The sequence below is a fragment of the Malus sylvestris genome, chromosome 15 (assembly GCF_916048215.2).
Source record: "Malus sylvestris chromosome 15, drMalSylv7.2, whole genome shotgun sequence".
NCBI lineage: Eukaryota > Viridiplantae > Streptophyta > Magnoliopsida > Rosales > Rosaceae > Malus > Malus sylvestris.
This window is the reverse complement of record NC_062274.1, coordinates 47,354,535-47,372,634: the sequence shown is the minus strand read 5'-3', so window position 1 is coordinate 47,372,634 and position 18,100 is coordinate 47,354,535. Positions and strand designations below refer to the sequence as shown.

At 37.0% G+C, this 18,100-nt stretch overlaps 2 protein-coding genes across 4 annotated transcripts; both read right to left on the bottom strand.

Annotated features, from left to right (window-relative positions):
* Positions 1-1,203: 1,203 nt before the first annotated feature.
* On the bottom strand, positions 1,204-6,398 carry LOC126603737 (geranylgeranyl transferase type-2 subunit alpha 1-like). Its single transcript, XM_050270686.1, has 7 exons — positions 5,962-6,398; positions 5,677-5,837; positions 5,462-5,566; positions 3,393-4,193; positions 3,128-3,308; positions 2,320-2,506; positions 1,204-1,800 (listed from the first exon to the last, which is right to left on the bottom strand). Exons 1-7 carry the CDS (start codon positions 6,241-6,243, stop codon positions 1,412-1,414), a joined length of 2,106 nt encoding a protein of 701 aa, XP_050126643.1. The 5' UTR covers positions 6,244-6,398; the 3' UTR covers positions 1,204-1,411.
* A 2,010-nt stretch (positions 6,399-8,408) lies between these two features.
* LOC126603738 (uncharacterized) lies at positions 8,409-12,741 on the bottom strand. Of its 3 annotated transcripts, XM_050270688.1 has the most exons (5): positions 12,586-12,734; positions 12,234-12,307; positions 11,971-12,046; positions 10,788-11,050; positions 8,409-9,828 (listed from the first exon to the last, which is right to left on the bottom strand). In XM_050270688.1, exons 3-5 carry the CDS (start codon positions 11,993-11,995, stop codon positions 8,638-8,640), a joined length of 1,479 nt encoding a protein of 492 aa, XP_050126645.1. In that variant the 5' UTR covers positions 11,996-12,046; positions 12,234-12,307; positions 12,586-12,734; the 3' UTR covers positions 8,409-8,637. The 3 variants fall into 3 exon arrangements, with proteins under 3 accessions (XP_050126645.1, XP_050126644.1, XP_050126646.1); XM_050270687.1 differs by lacking the exon at positions 12,234-12,307 and having other exon boundaries at positions 12,586-12,741; XM_050270689.1 differs by lacking the exon at positions 12,234-12,307 and having other exon boundaries at positions 11,971-12,064; positions 12,586-12,722.
* Between the last annotated feature and the right edge of the window lie 5,359 nt (positions 12,742-18,100).

Below are 18,100 nucleotides of genomic sequence, written 5' to 3'. Positions count from 1 at the left end.
GCAAACCACACATGATGTGATGATGGTTGTAACTCTTTCTTTAAATTATTATAAAAAAAATTCAACAGTTTATCACCACATCATGTTTCACCACATCATGTTGTATACAAAATATGTTCTTAAAACATAATCTCTCTAACACTTTTTAATGACCGCCTATGATTGATTATCAAGGGCAATTTAGTATTGTTGATGGACTAATTTAATAGTAATTTAGTATATGAAATATTATACAGTTCTAATTAACTTGGTTACGCTCAAGTCTACGCAAGTACTCACATATTTATATACACACACGTGTGTGTGCGCGCGCGCTCAATACCTTAATCAAGGAGGGGCCAAATGGTTTTGACCAAATGAAGCTTCCCATCATTTTTAAACCAAAAACTTGACCAACTGAAATAATCAAAGAGCATGTTGGAAGCAAGAGCTTCAAGTATCTCGTTGTTATATAAAGGGAGTACCTCTGAGCTAATTTAAAACCACCCACACAAATCTAGAGAGAGAGAGAGAGAGAGAGAATATGGTATCAAAGTCAAACAAAATGAACAAGGCTATTTATCTTCTTGCCCTATTAGGGCTGTTTGCAGGTGTTATTCTCAGCTCCTGCTTTCATGGGATTCCAATGAATTTGGAGGAACAACTTAACAGCGAGAGTCTTGCCCAAGGTTTTGGTGAGTTCAAAATATCTTCTCAATTGTCGTCTATCTCATACATTGCGCAATTTGATTTGTAGCTGAAACACGTGTTAGTTACCAACTAATTCTTAGTCTAGTAATACATCTCTTCTCAACGTTGAAAGAGTTCCGAAATAGTAATGCTATATCCTCCCCCCGTTGCGCTTTAGCAAAAACATTTATTGTTGGTTTCACTATTTAGCCTTCTGATATTTTTCTGCAATCTGCTGTGCAGTTCAAATACAAGCCACCGCAGCAAGAAGAATGCAAGATGGCTTGATCACCCTGCCAGTTAAATTCCTCCATTTCTTCCTTTCAAGGTCTCTACAGTTCCGTCATTTGTCCGCGCTGCAGCCACCGCACTTTTCTAATTCAATGCTATTCTGGGTAGCATTTACTCGATCGGTTTCTTCCATGTCCGACGACCTCCCTTTGTAATAATATAATAGTTCCAGAAAATTTGGTCGCTACCCTGTAATTACCTAACAACTTCAATCAAAACTAGGCAAAACCAATGCACCGTGACTGCAAAATAAACGCATTCTATATGACGCATATTTTGAAACACACAAAAACACATTTTCACCAGAACATAAGACAATTGAAAACCTGTAGTCTATGCTCCTACCGACGAGTTAATAATCTGGGTCAAAACTAGCAACGTATCATGTGTTCTCTTTGGTTAACTATCAGTACATGGTACTCTTCACTGTAAAAATAGCCGGAATTAAAGGTCAATGCAACTTATCGCCATCCAGCCACTCGAGTGTAGGAACACACTTGACCACAAATGACTTGAAGTTTTCAACAGAAATTGCGTTTCCCACAGTGACTAACTGCTTCAAGCTCATGCCTTTAAATATCAGAAAAGCTTCCCAATAACTTTTCACATCGGCTCCCCCAGTTACAATTTCTTCATTGTTCCAACTAGCTTCTTCTGTATGAGAAAGAGGAGTAGAACATTGATACCTTGTCGTGTCGATAGTGTGTGAACCTATCTCATTGTACGAGATATCCAAAACTTGCAGTGAATTCAACAGTTTCAAAGGCCCCAGAGCAGTGAAACTGCCGAGCTTGTTGTTACTCAGATTTAAGCAAGATAGAAGCTGCATGGCCTCCAACCCTGTCCAAAGGCCCAAGTATAAGACATTTTTCCTCTTACATGAAAAACAATCAACCACAAAGCTTATTGAGTACTAGGATGCATAATGTACAGTCAAAGCCTCATTAAATTAGAGATAACCGTGCAACTTAGGGCTTTAGTGCCTTCGGATCAGGTGAAAACCAAAGACAACCCCTCTATATTGTCCCACTGGTGCAACCACCCAGTTTTCTCTGTTTTAAGAATTTTCTACAGTCCAGCAGCTAGCAAGAAAAAGAACGCTTAAAAAATCAAAATTCTAATCATGGTGATTTTCTCCAACACGCTTCCTAGATACTACTGGTAAGGCAACCCTTTAAATATTGAATTTGTTCCCGACTATATCAGCCCCACATGAACTGAATGCCCAAAGAAAACTACTAAAGAACAATATATTTTATAAAATCATAACTTTTCCATAAATCTGAGGAAAATACTTGGATAAAAATGTGGAGACCACATAGGCGTTTAAGATGCACAACATGAGCAAAAGAAGTATACCTTCAAGTGAATGAAGTTCATTATGGCTGAGGTCCAGCATTTGGACCCACAGTAATTTCTCAACAGACCCCATCCGCGATAATGATAAGTTGCTTAGTCGTAGGCATACATCATTACCAATGCTCGAAGAAGCCAAGTTTTTATGGCTAAAGCAATGTCTCAGCAGAGACTCCCTATTGGAAGTTATCTGCATTAGTTATAAACATGTAATCGTAGGCATACATCATTACCAATGCTCGAAGAAGCCAAGTTTTTATGGCTAAAGCAATGTCTCAGCAGAGACTCCCTATTGGAAGTTATCTGCATTAGTTATAAACATGTAACAAACTGCGGAACTTCAAAAAATGGGAAACCTAAAGTAAATGGAAGTTTTAGTAAGTTCTTATTTAATGACATCCAAATAAATCTTAATTGTCACAGAACACAAAAATAGTTGTCTATCAAAATTCAAATGTGGCTTCTATAAACAAATACCAACATTATATTGGACCAGTCTCAGAAAAAGACCACTTATAACAGTCATAAACATGGTCTAATCTAACAAAAATAGATATTTTTCACTTCAAAAATTAAATAATCAAGCATAAGTATAGCATCCATTCTATCAGCCAGGGTATACACTTTACCACTGAAGAAATTAGATTATTTAATTACAATCTATGAGTCGGTGTAATCCACAAATAGGTCAGGATCTTCACCCACTGATACAGTCACAGAAGAATATAAATCCAGAAGCACATGCAACAGCATCACCCTGAAAGAATAGAGGATCATAACCTACTACAAGAGGTGGAGAAGAGGTAATTACCTTCCGCAGGAAAACTAGGCTGTGCTCGTCTTTGTAATACTGAGAATGTGATGGGTCCAACTTTATTAAGTCAGTATATAGTTGAAGAACTTCGTCAGAGTGGACCATTTTGTTTGTACACGGAGACAGGATAACATCATGAGCTGTTAATAGCCTTGCTAGTGTAAGCTTTCCAATTTTACTGCAAAAATTATATCAAAAGTGGATTATTAACACTCTTGAAATTTCAAACATTCAAGCTTCTCATAAAATGTAGGAGGTCTACCAATTTATCTCTGACACCAATTCTCGGAAGAGTGCTATTTCATTAGCAATACTCTCTGCACACCAATTTGAAGCCGTAGGCTCATGGACATCATTAATACTTAGTTGACCAATAGGAACTACCTCATGTAGCTCCTGAGATTGTGTTTGGTACGCGTGAAAATTTTCATCTGTCCACAAAACTATGTCCTCGCCCTGCTTTTCTGCTGGTTCAGTTTCAATAGGGCATACACACACTTTGAATGCAAACTGGGTAGGATGGCTATAATGAAAGCCACTTGCAGAAATGAGACCCTGAGTCTGCCCAACACTAACTTTCAGCTGATAAGCTTCTGAAGACTGGGCCTTTGCATCCGGAAATTTAATATGTGTAACCCAAACTTGGGAGAGATGGGAGTTATTTTGTAAGACTGGTTTCCAAACAAGATCTTTTGTGGAAAATGAAGATTCAATGGTTATACTGGATGAGTTTACACCTTCAACAGCTTGATTGAAATAAATAATCAGTGGTACTGTTCCTGAATCAGAGTGGAAACTACCAAATGGAGACGAAGAATAGTCACTTGCTTGCCTATTTCTCGACAAAATTACATTAGAACCATGGGCCGGCCAGGAAGAAACAAGAAGAGGAGCATCTGTTTTCATCGTTTGATCAAGAAGCCAAATATAATAAAACCAACCACTTTGATCATCCGGATCCGTAAAAATAGCATCGTGTACATGCTCATACTCATCGTTCAGAACCTTCTCTTTTGGGAAAAACCCTTGAGCCTTTTTCTTCATCAAATTAGACAGGAGCACACTGCAATTTCCGCAATTTCCCCAAGATATTCGATTAGTTAATACACATGTTTCATGAGATAAAACTTATAATAAAAAATTTAGCTTTTCTCACTGTTGCAAATTATTTGCAAGACAACCAACGAGTAGATATAGTGCAACCAAAGGAATCCTTAGGAAGATAAAGTTATTTGATGCAATTACGTAATTATCTTTCAATTTGACTTAGCCTGAAGATTACTAGTAAAAGTCGTGTGATCGGTACACTAGGAACAAGGTAAATTACAATAATATAACAGGGTAAATTACAATAATATAACAGGCAGCATACTCAGTTCAACATTTGAAAAGACTGCCTTCATTTGGCTTGTAAATAAGCAGAGGAAAGAAAGTCGTTTTCATTTACATATGTAATATATGCAGAAAGCAATAAGTGACAATGGTATGAAAACCTTTTTTTTCTCTATACATTCTCTCCACATTCTTGGAAATAACAAAGGAGAGGAACAAAACATTTTTCTAAACATTGTTGAGAAATATAACTAAATGACTATAATTCTCTTGACGAAGGGCAGGAATAGGAATTGAAGTCATTTTTATTCTTTAGTTCCCTGCAGACTGCAGTTACTAACATACAGGTATGGGAATCCTTTCACTTCTTAAATTTCACGTGTTTACTAACACATGTGGAATCGGAAAAGTGTGAGCTTTCCCTTGAAATCCACAATCAAATACCTAAAATATTAGATCAACTAGGGGGGACTAGTTGATCCGATTCGGTTTCCTTATTTCCCCTATTTTTAACTTCTCCCAATCCTTCCTGCTCCTATTTCTGTTAACTAAAATGCCCTAAGTGAATCTGAAAAGAAGTTAGCTGTAATAAAGAGATACTTCCCAAAATTTGATTATTTGTTTCAATCTTCAGTCCACGGTTTTTAAAAACTGAAACATGGATAACCAATAAAATAGCTTCCGTCCGCATTTCCTTTTCCTGCTATATTTTGTCTTGCAATAATTGGTAACCAATTACGGCGTTTATTCTTTCTAGTTTCTGCAACGGGGCTTAAGACTTGCTCATCTAACATCTGTATGACTGTTTGTGGCAATGCAACATGCAGTGACATGTTTAAAATATACTAACCAATTAAAACAAGTAGCATTCACAATATCCAAAAATGCATATGCATATAAAGCACATGTTTTGCAATGTTTTCAATCCATACAAAACTTTTAGTTAACAAAAGAGTATCAGAAAGCTCAAAACTAAAAGTAAACCCCATTATAACGTACCTACGATTATGCCAGGCTGAGTAATTGCTGAAATTGTTTTCTATCATTTCCCTAGTATACTCCAACTCTTCCTCGTCCGATCGGTTCAACAATGCAGCAACAAACCTGTAAAGGCATCAAAATAAACAAAATAAAGGAAACCGATATCATCCAACGCAAATATGAAATCGCAGACTCTTCATTCCTCGAGCGGGAGAGTTGTAACTAACTCGTACCTCCGGTAGTTCCAAGCATGAAAATTCCGGGGATCCAGCTGCTGAAACTGCTTGAGAAGCTTCATTTCACGGTCTAAAACCGAACGCCCCTTGCTTAGCACCCATTTTCGATGATGCCAAGCTCCGTACGACTTAAAATTTTGTCTCAGAGCACTTTCTACCTAAAACACACACACACAAAACCCCAATCAATTCAATATTTCAATGAATTGGAACTTCATCTCAACAAAAATAAAGCGCCACTTCGACATTTTTCGAAAATTGAATAAGTAAATGCGTGCGTACGAGTTTGAGTTCTCGGTCGATGATGGACTTGAGCGAGTCGGGATCGGACTCGGAGCACCGATCGAGGTTTTGCTGGACGACGAGTTTTCGGTAGTTCCAAGCGGTGTAGAACTCGGGGTTTTGCTCGAGGAGTTTGCCGCTCAACTGTAAGGCTTCGTCGGTGTAAACCTTGTTGTGGTGATTGGAGAAGAAGTGCGACTGGAGAGCCCGGAGCGCTTCGGCTCTGGCGGCGGAAGCGGCTTCGTCTTCCGGCTTCGCGGGTTTGCGAGGTTGTCCGTGCATTTTGCTTCGACTCGAAGGATCGGTTGGCTTTTGGGATCTAAATTTGCGGGGCTGTAAGATCAGATCCTCTGGGAATCGAGACTTTTCGTATGCTACCGTTTACATAGACGACGACTAAAATGTTTTGCTGCAAAACTGTTGTGATGAATTTGAAGTTATTGCCACCACATAGCATTGTCGTTTAATGGTATTTTTCTTTGTAAGTGAATGGTTTTGAGTTTGATTCTCAATATTTGTGGGTTTGAATCATATTATTGTTAGTATATTCTGAAACTTAACTCATTCCTTCAAAGTGCGTGTAATATTAAAAAAATACACTTATTAAGAGAAATTAGAGAGAACAATTGGGGTGGGAGGTTTTTGTTTTTGACTTTTTTTTAATATTGGATATATTTTAACATCACTTGTAGGTAGGCCTGGCATTTTTTACCCAACCTGTTAACCCGACTCGACCCAACTCATTAATATTTGTATTTGGATGGATGTTTAACGGGTCGGGTCGTTAACGAGTGAACCCGTTAACAACCTGTTAAATAACGGGTCACTTTGGTTCAACCCCTTAGGATCCGTTAATACCCGTTAACATCCGTTAGTTAAGGATATTTTAGTAATTTTAGTAAAGTCTTAATGACAAAAAATAAACTTTATGCAAAAAAATAATAATAATAATTGTTAACAGGTGTTAACGGATGAAACAAGTGACCCGTTAGCTTAACGGGTCGGGTTCGGATGACCCGTTAGCTTAACGAGTTGGGTTCGGATGACCCGTTAACTTAACGGATCGGGTTGAATCCGACACAAAACCAATAAACCTGACCCGTTTATAGGTCTACTTGTAGGTAGGGTTTGAATAATAAATAAATAAAATTTGAACCTGTAAAATTACATTATTGCCCATCATTTTTTTTTTGTGATAAAAGACTAAATAGTCTTTTCACCCTCTTTTGGTTAACAAAGAGAGTTTCATTCATGTAGTTTTAGATTTACACAGTCACACAATTTCAACAAAAACATATTTAGTGTAAATATATTCTCCAACCTCTTAGTATAAATATATCATTATATTATCAAAAAAATAATAATTATAAAAAAAATTCATTCCAAAATTAGTCCAATTATAAATTATAATAACCTTCACATTATACTAAGTTATAATTTTTAAGAGTGAACTGCCAATTTAGTCTCTGAATTATCAAATTATTGAAAATTATATCCCTTAATTATTTATTTTTTTCAGAAAAATCAATACTTGAATATAAAAATTTACCAATTACATCCCTAATATTATAATCAAAGCTTCTATATTCAACTTTCAGTCAATATAAATCACGTTACTTGCATGTGATACACATTAAAGAGTAAATTGGTAGTTTTTCAAATAGAAATAGTGTATCGAGTTAACTTTGGAGGGTAAATTGATAGTTTTTCATAAGAAATAGTGTAAGTTAATTTTTGAGGGCAAATTAGACGTTAGATTCGTAATCAATACAAAATGTTAGAGGCTTATATGCAAGAAAATGACGATATTAAACTCTAAAGTGTGTCAAGTGACTTAAGTTGACGAAAAATTGGATAAAATAGCTTTGAATATAATAATAGGGATGGAATTAGAAAATTTGAATGAATTTAGGGACTTATTTTACAGAAAAAATAATTTAAGGACTTAATTTTTATTGAGTTGATAGTTTAGAAACTAAATCGGCACTTCACCCATTTTTTAAATCTCATCCTAGAAACTTGCCCCCACATAACAATAATTGTTGATAAGCCTCCGACATGTCTTTTACAGACATTTGAGGGACCAACAAACAACAACTAGGTGTTATTTCACTAATTAAGGTCGACTGTATGAATTCTAAAATGTCACTACATTCGGTCTTACACCAAGTCATAGCGCCACTGCCCTCGGTCTTACACCAAATCTTCCGCTTGCCCCAAGTACTCGATATCTTTTCGTACAATCTCTTTTATGAGCCTTCCTAGACCTTCCTTTACCCCTTTTACCTTGAGTCTCCGCCTTATAGTTGTATCTTCTAACCGAAGCATTCGTAAATCTTCAGTTCATGTGTTCAAACAACCCTAACCGATTTTCTCTCGTATTTGAGAAGCCGCCTTTTACAATTATCAGATTGTGTCATGTCCATGACCCCAATAGAAAGAAGAGATTAATAATTAATCATGTCCATAAATCACTATTCCAATCAATTGTGTCTGACACAGGGGCGGTAAATTAAATAGTTCATAATCTAAACGAAGCCTACTAAAGCCTCAAATTCTTACTAACTTAAAAAAAAAAAAACCTTGCTGCAAACAACTGCACTGCATTTCTCTCAGATAGTAACAAGTCCTCTCCTAGCATATATATTTCTTTTCTTTGATTAGAAGGGAATGCTCTTAGCACATATGTTGCACCTGCTTGGCTTCATTTTCTGATTGGTTCACACCAGCCGTGACAGTTGAAGTCTCGAAATAGGGCACCCCGGAGTTGCTTACATGTGAAACCGCGCACCCTGCTCCTGCTCCTGCTTCAGGCACCATATTCGCTTCTGAAGCCCAGGGGGTCGTATTTCCAAATGGAACTGCTCCAGCATCATGATATGGCAATAGAACTGCTCCAGCATCATGATATGGCAATAGAACAGCTGCCACATCATGATATGACGGCGGAGCTGCTACCGCATCATGAGTTTGGCTGTCACCTTGCTTGGATTCATCTTCTGATTGATTCATACCAACCGTGACAGTTGAAGCCTCGAAATAAGGCACCCCGGAGTTGCTTGCATGTGAAACCGCCTGCCCTGCTCCTGCTCCAGGCGCCATATTCGCTTCCGTGGCCCAGGGCGTCGTATTTCCATATGACAATGGAACTTCTCCAGAATCATGATATGGTAAAAGAACTGCTCCCGCATCATGATATGACGGTGGAACTGCTACCAGATCATGAGTTTGACTGTCACTGTGATTGAAATACGAAGCTGTTGACCGCCCATGTGTAGCACTAACATCATTATCGCAGGGAATCAAACCAGGTTCCCATTCAGAGTGAGAATGAGACACCCATTCATGAGTGTTTGGTGCTGCTTCTGCAGCCATTGGTTGAACTTGTGCGTTGGCTCCACTTCCTGATATTTCGCTACCACCCATGTTTACTTCAGAGTTGCCTTCATTTTGTACTTGAGCCTGGCCAGCCTTGTCTCCTGTGGGTTTCTTCTTAAACTTCCTCTTCTGAGGTCGAGGTTTCTTTGGTTTAGGAACATCAGCAGTCTCTTCGGAATTAGTAATTGGTGCTGCCTGCCTTTTTTTACATGGAACCACAGTTAACTGAGTGTTCCCAACTGATTCCTTAGACGACTCAGAATTGCTTGACCGGATAGCTAAAAGAGCAGTTCTAGCTACCTTTATCTCAGCTTCTTTTTTCGTTTTTGCCACAGCTCCAACATAACGAATTCCCCCAATCTCTACTGTACATGAAAATAGTGGTGTTTTATCAGCGGTTTCTTCCTTTTGGCACTCATATAGAGGAATAGCGTAATTCATCTTTTGTGCATACTCTTGAAGCAGATTTTTGCACAAGCCAGTTTCATGCTAGAACAAACAGCAAAATCAAGGTCAGCCGTGATTAAAATGGTACACATATTTGCACTGCCAATGCATTTTTCTGAAGATAAAAATAAAACAATTCAAATATTAAAAAGGCATTGGACATTATAAATTCATACGGATCAAAATAGAAACATACATATGGACGTCTGTAATTACATTTACACGTGTTCAGGGCACAAGAAGTCAGGTTCAGCTGACAATTTGTTGTTTGGGCAGAAAACTTTTGAGCTCTTGAGAACAAAAAGAAGGATACTACACATTGCTTTAGGTAGCAAACTGTTATGTCGTATCCTCTATCAATAACTTTAGTGCCCGTTTAGACTTTCATTCTTAATTATTTGTTTTTCTTGCGGTTCCACTTTTGTTGTTCTTAATCAAATTCTTTGTTAAAAAAAAAAAAAAGTTAGTCAAGCATAAACCACAACCGCATATCTAATAAGATCAAGAATGGCAAATATTATCTATGCCATTAGTTGAAAGGTAGACATAAAGCAGAATACAACCAAGGCCCCATAACATTCAATTGTAAGCTTCTTTCATACACAACTACAGGTCAGCAACTAGACCACTAATGCAGTAAAAACATATACAATCTGACTCTTCTAGGTCATCTTTTTGTAAATGGTTGTTTTACACACAAGCAAGGGGAGGGAAACGAAATAACATTTGCCTCACATAAATCTGCGGCCAGGAGCCATTTATTCCTTCCTGTTATATGAACATGCTCAAAGCAGTTTCATAATGAAAGTAACCACTCCATGAGGTTTACAATTTAATTAACTAGATATGTACATACTGACATCTGTGTTACCATGTGGAGGAGGGGAGAGAGAAAAGAGAACAAAACGGTGGGATTTGAAGGGCAATAAAAAGATCAGACGACTCAGACTAATAACAATATTAGCTTGTACTTATAATTCAGTTAAGGATAAACAACTTACAATAGGCTGAGAGATTGATCGATCAACATCAGCAGATTTAGCTAACTCCACAAGAGCCACTTCAGCAGCTGACTGCTCTGCTATCTTACGATTGGAAAATCCAGGCAAAGAATCGTATCTGACTTCATTTACTATTACTGTAGACTTGAAAGAAGGCGCATGGGAAGGACCCTCTTTTGTCGTCTCATATACTGGTGTAGGCATTCCCACTTTTTGTGCATATTCTTGTAACTGGCTCTTGAATACATAGCAATTTGAAACACCTTGTAGCGGATAGGAAGTATACGAAAGAAGATACAAAAATCAATGCTTATTAAATATAAGAAAACAAAAAGTTATCTGTAAACACTGATTATGTCCTTTATCATAAATAAATGAGAAATATACATATATGCAACATGAAACTACATGAGTCTTCTTTCGAAGGGGAAAGACACTTAATTTCCTGGCCAGTTGATGTACAATTACTTTTCCGACCAGGCCCCACAAATATAAGTAGAATTTGCTAGGAGAACCTGTTTTGTGGGACATAATCTGTTTAGAAGAATGATATTTCGTCGACTGTTCCTGTATTACTACTTGCAAGGATAAGTTTTACCACACAATGTACACCCATTGATTAATTGATCAAGAACTCTCAATGTTCCTTTTGTTAACTAAGTAAACCTGAGTACACATAAAACTAAAAGGCCAGAACAGAAGACACCTATTAGTTCCCTTTGGAGTAACCAATGTTAACCATTGACACATTACAAAACCAGTTTGGCACTCGCGGTTAAAATGGCAAGCACTTCAGAGTTCAGTTCCACCACATTCACCAGTAAAGTCTCCAAAAAAAGATAATAACAGCTTTAAATCAAATAAGATTTAAACTCATGAATTCAATTACTCTTCATTTCAAATTATGATCTTAACCTCTCTCGCACAATTTCCACATGTTGTAGATGCGATAAACCCCGCGAATTTAAGGATGAAATTATCTGGGCACAACCCTTTTTAACAAGGTCATCCAATGTTCAAAAGGCATAGAAAAAACAAATAACAAATAAAATAAAAATCAAGTCATTGTATGTAACTACTAAATAGTTTCTTATCAAAGCAAAAAAGAGAAAAGAACAATATAATATTTCCCAAGGAATTATATTAGACTTAATAGCAAAAAATGGGGTAAAGTTTTGGATACCTTGAAAGCCTTCGTTTGTGGACATAGCTCTCACAGCGGCTTGTTGACAGCAGAATCAAAACCCAACACTTTGATCCTGACAGAAATTAAAACCCTAAATTCTGAAATTCAACCTCCATTTCTAAATTTAAACCCAAATTCACATTCACAGATTCTTAAACCCTGAAATTCATCCCAAATTAAAACCCTAAATTCTAAAATTCTTCACCAATTCGAAATCAAAATCCTTAAATTCACAATTTCAAATTCGTAGTTAGACTTACTTTGAAGGAGATAAACAAACGGGACGAAGCGGTGGTAGTGGCTGGGTTCGGGATCGCGAAGAGGAGAGATAGGTCTGGGTTTAACAAAAAATTATAAACTAAAAATGTAGAGGCTAGAAATTATAAATTAAATTTAAAAAAAGTTTTCAATTTTCATCCAAACCCATAAAAAAAATAAAAACGAAAATTGGGTTCCATAAAGGGAGAGAAGAGCAGCAGTTCATGAGACATTTGTTCTAAAATTTCAAAAAATTAATCTATGAAAACGTGATATGAGTCTCGAATTAAACCCTAGCAGTAGCAGAGCAAGAACAGGGAGAGGGAGAAAGAGGAGAGAGAAGAGAGAGAGTACCTGAATTTTGTTTTCTTTTTTTGCCGGAATAACTTTTGTTTGATGGGCAAAGAGAAAAAGATGAGTTGCAGAATAACTGAACTGTGTTTGCAGCATTTGCGAGTTGTTGGAGCAGTGGAGAGATTTTTCAGTGGCATCAGTACATGGTGGTACATCTATTCCTATTAAAATATCATTTATATTCTTATCACAATTAAAAATTTCTCGGAGCAATGCCTTTGGTACCTCACAACTTTTGATCCAAATGGGACTCGTGCATGACAGCATATTTCCGCTCGTTGAGAATTTTTATAATGTTGTTACGAAAAGTACGGTTAAACTGCGACCTGTGTGCAAAGAGTTCACGATCAGTATTATTTTTGAGGGAGTACCTTTAGCATTTCTTTGTTATTTATTCTGAAAAGTAATTCTATTTATACAACTTTACCTATTGACTAAGGACAAGAGTAATTAATATTTAAAAGCCAAAAGGTGAATGCTTTACTAAATCCGTGTACAACTCATTTCCTGTATATTGATTTCTGCTTTTGTTTTTTATGCATTGTTCGTTTTATCATTCACGTGTCATTATTACTTTAGATTTCTGATGAGATTTTCAACCATTGTCGTTGTGTCATGTCATTGTTTATTGGTAATATTCGTTCATATTTTTTTGTGTAAGATTATCGATCATTCACATAGTGTCACATATCTTTATCCGATCTTTGGTTTCCTATTAGCGGGTCATGAGTAACATGCATCCAAACCTTACATAATGCAACTTCTTCGATCAAACATAAAAATATATATATATACTACGCAAACATAAAAAGGAAAATTCGTAATTGAAAAAAATTAGCATTGGGCAAAATTTTACGATGCTGCGTAGTGATACACTCCGACTCAGAATATCCATCTAGACTCCGGATCGAGTTATTATGGCTGACACCAGGAAGGTGACGAAGCCATAAAGTGTAGTGATGTGGAAAATGAGAATAAATTTAAGCCTAAATGCAAGAGTGCGCATGTGAGCGGGAATAAACTCATTTCACACTTGATGTCAGAGCATAAGTAAAGTACAATAAAGGTAGGACAAGAATTATACCATCTAAGATAATCACCAATACCAAGATTTGCTAAGAATCCTTGTCGACACGGAAGTTCCACCACTAAAACCTGGAGGGGTGAAAAACAAAGGTAAGTGAGCCTAAAAATAAAGCTATGTAAAAAAACCTTTTCGAAAACATAATAATCCCTCGCCGTAAAACACGTATAATTTCTAAAATATACATACTACGTATAGTATGAAAATACTTACCTTAGCCTGCAATATCACAAGAATTTAGTATGTCATAATATTTTAGAAATAAACATCTAACGTCTGGTAATCACATAATCCTGCATAAACAAACATATTATATCAAGTGCTCATCGACATATGCTGACACATGAGTTCTTGCAGAGGTATTTTGACATGACAGGACTGGGTGTAATTATGATTTACTCTTTAATACTACAATCATATGAAGACTAGCGTTATGTGCATCACATACGAGTCATAATTGCCTATAGCAATCTAGGATAGGATTGGCACCTACAATGGATCCAAAGTGAGCATACGATGTGATGTGAACATACACGTGAAGCCTGGGTGAGTACAGTGTAGCACACGATGAGCAGATAACGTAATTATAATCATGTAACGGTAAATCGATAATTCAATAATTCTAATTAACATAATAATATTCATAGCCGTAAATCTAATTGAGGCATCCCCTTAGTAAGCTTACCTATGCATCCAGTAAGATTATTTCATAATTTCCCAATAATACGACATTCCTTATAAACGTTAATTTAATTATGGTAATCACGTAGAAAATTCATTAATAAATATATGTGGAAACTAACAAATATATATACTATATAAAAGAAAAGACCCACTCACAGATACTTGCGAGATCATAATCGTTCGAGCTAGGAAAGCCGGAGTCTCTGATAGTAATCGCACCTAATCATAATATTGGGACCCATTAGTAGGACTCAACTAAAATTTGAGAAAACGGAGTGCATATTCACAATTAGGGCGTCGAAATACAGTAAGAAGGGTCTCAAACAATTTTCGTAAAAAGTCAATGGTCAACCCCAAAAAGTCAATCGAGCCGCCCCGATGGTTCACTATGTTGAAACTTCGGAATTTCACTAAAAACAGACTCGGGATGTCAAAATTAGCCTATGAGGGTTTCCAAGAAAATTTCGTAAAAGTCAACACAAGGAATATCCAATAATATTCAAAGAATATTTTAGAGAATATTCCAAATTCCTTTTCCGAAATAGACCGGATTGGGTCAACGGCCCAAAGGTTTAGGCTTTTTTTTTCATTGGGCCAGGTCATATCCGATTGGGCTCGTAAGTCGCACCTGCCGGACCCAAATGAAGAAGAAGGCTAGATCTGGAAAATATTGGCCGGAAAGTTCAAATTGCCATAACGATTTCAAAACTCAACCAAAATCAATGATTTAAAAGCCAAACTGAAGCTAGAAAGGCAAGGATTCGAAATATACCTAAATGGGACTAAATCGTGGTTGGAGTTGGCTGGAAAATGGCTTGAAGCTGCCTGATACACGTCGAAAAACTGGGAAACTTTCCCCACACCGTTTCTATACCAAACCCCCCCCCCCCCGCCCCCCACAAAGACCTTAGAAAAGCTAGAAACATAAACCAAAACATGATCCAAGAAGTTTTGGATGGTTTTTGGAACTTACCATAGCTGGAAACTTGAGATCTCATCGGAGAAAAATATATGAATAATGATGGTGTCATTGCTAGGGAGAGAAGGAAAAGGAAAAGCCTCAACTTGGTCTGAGTTTGTTATAGGGAAGTTTAGTGGGTGGTGTGCTCGTCGGGGTCAACTCATCGGTGAAGGTCTTAGTGGTTGCAGAAGAAATACGGGAGAGATGGGAGAGCGAAAGAAGACCAGGAAAGTGAGGGAAGAGGGACACACGGCAAAGAAAGAGTGGAGAGTTTGTGATGTGTGGGCCCCACGAGCCAAAAATAAAAAGTGGTGATATGCCCACCCCAATGTCTTATTTCCCCACCCACCTTATATTTATACCCACCATAAAAAGTGAAAAAAAATACATCAACTCTTTTCCCACCCACCATTATTTCCAAAATAACCCTACATATTTCTTTTTCAATTTTTTCTTGCTTTAAAAAAAAATTATTACAAATTTAAAAAAAAAAAAATCACTAAATGAAAATACCCAAGAACTCCAAATATCACCAACATCAGCCTTCTCCCCAGAAAATTTGCAGAATCGTGATTACCGACTACCCAAATCCCCAACACCAAGCGCCCTTCCTCTATCGCCAACCATCGCAGCACCACCACGTCTCGAAAACCGCTCCAGTACCTAATTTCTATTGTTTCTAATTTTAATTCGAACCACACAAGAAAGAGTGTGATTAAATTGGAAGAGCTTCACTCATAGTTTGGTGCTGCACTGGCTTTCCCTAACATCAAATTCCTCCAAATTCAGTATATGGTAGGTATCCAAATTGTTCCAAAACACCAAACACAATTGGAGTTCAACGAGTGTTGGATCCGTGAGCCTTCTAATGTAATCTGGACTATGAGTTTCTCTCCTCATCTATCTCAACATTATAATAGTCTTGAAGACTAACTTGCTCTACTCTCTGGTGAAGCTTGATCACACCTTCCACAACATGCGCTTTATTGCGAGCCTCCAGGCTTTGCTTTGATAAGTCCGAATCAGAACTTCCTTCCCCAGGAAAGTTTGTGGGGTTCATTATATTTTTTTTCTTTTTCTTATTTATGATATTTTAGGATTTTTTTTATATGATTGGTTGGTCTGTAGGTCTTTAAAAGTTATTTTATACTAGGATAAATTTATCAATAAGAGTATCATTTTATAGTGGGTGTGAAAATAAGACACTGGAGTGGGCTTAACAGCACTCAAAATAAATTATTGAAATATTTAAAATAATAATATAATAATTATGAAAAAATATAAAATAGTAATTTTTACAAAAGTATTTATCGGATTTGTAGTTTCGTAAAATCTTCGTCGTAACTTTAGATTCGATTCCGCTTGCGCCTACACGTTCGTACTATCGTATACTTCAAGAATACAGTAAAATAATAGCTTGTACAAGTCATGAAAAGATGGTCAACAAAAGTCAACAATCTCACCGCTAAGGGCATTTTTGTCAATTCACTCTTTTAAAATTAATAAACTAGTAAAATTAGGAATAAGTTGTTACACGTAGTATATACTCAACAAGGATATTGACTATGAAATCCCATTCCTGGATTTCACTATTGCAAACTACATATTTCTATTAACGAGATTCTATATTATTTTTGGGAATTTATATTAATTTTAGATTTTAATTACTTAATTACAAAGTTTAAATTTTTGAAAATAAATATTTAAATTTATAGACCTCCGGGGGTCACTCTTAATGATTTTGAATTGAGGTCAACCCACGAACACATAAGCGAGGGCCATTCGTGAATCCGGACAAGAAAAGAGAAGTTACAGACATTAAAAGTTTCTTAAATAAAATAGGGATTTAATATTTTTAGGTGTTTCTATTAAATTGGGAAGGGACCAATAAGAGAAGAGAAGAAAAAAAAAACGAAACGAGAAGCTGCCAGATGGCAGCAAGAGAGAGGGTAAGATGAGAGTTGCGAGAGAGAAAATGAAGGATCCAGGGTCCAATGGGGGGAGAGAAAGGAAGGAAAGGGAGAGAAGTGAGAAGCACGGGATCAGGAACCTACCCGCTTCTCTTGTGACTTGACCAGACAATGCCATTGATTCCGATGTATTTTTTGGTGGTTCTTCGGAAAATTAAGACCCCACATCACTTGAAATCGTCCTAGGATCCTTCCTTATACCCTTCTCATACAAAAAAACCGAGCCATTTTGGCTCTAAATTGAAAGGAACAATGTCATCGACGGCGATCCGCCACTCTGGCAACCTTCACCATCGATGACCACCACCAAAAGACTTCTTTTGAGTCCAAGAACAAAGCCCAAACAAGTTTGGGGGTGATGGAGTTGCAAATTTGATGGATTGAAGAACACCCAATTCTAGGGTTTTCGACGGATCAAGGGTGATTTCAGGCACTTCTCGACCGAATTGGATCTCGGCCCAGGTACAAAAATTTCTCCTCTCATTGAGATCTACATACCTGTAAGATTTGGTAATGTTTGGAAATAGTTGAATTTTTCGCGAGTCGAGGCAGCCGACCGACGCGTGGGCCGAGACCCCACCTGACCATTCTAGGCTAATGTTGATGCCTCGATTCCATATTTGACATCCGTTTAGTGAAATTTTGAGGTTTTAATATAATTTCATAGTTGATTGCCTATTTGGTCGTCACTTGTTTAGTATATGAATTGACAATCCGACCGTTGGATCGGCACCAAACTAATCTTAAATATTAAAATTAGTACTACTAGAGACTATGTAGGGCTTAGTGGGCCTATATTGGTTAGTGAGTTATCCC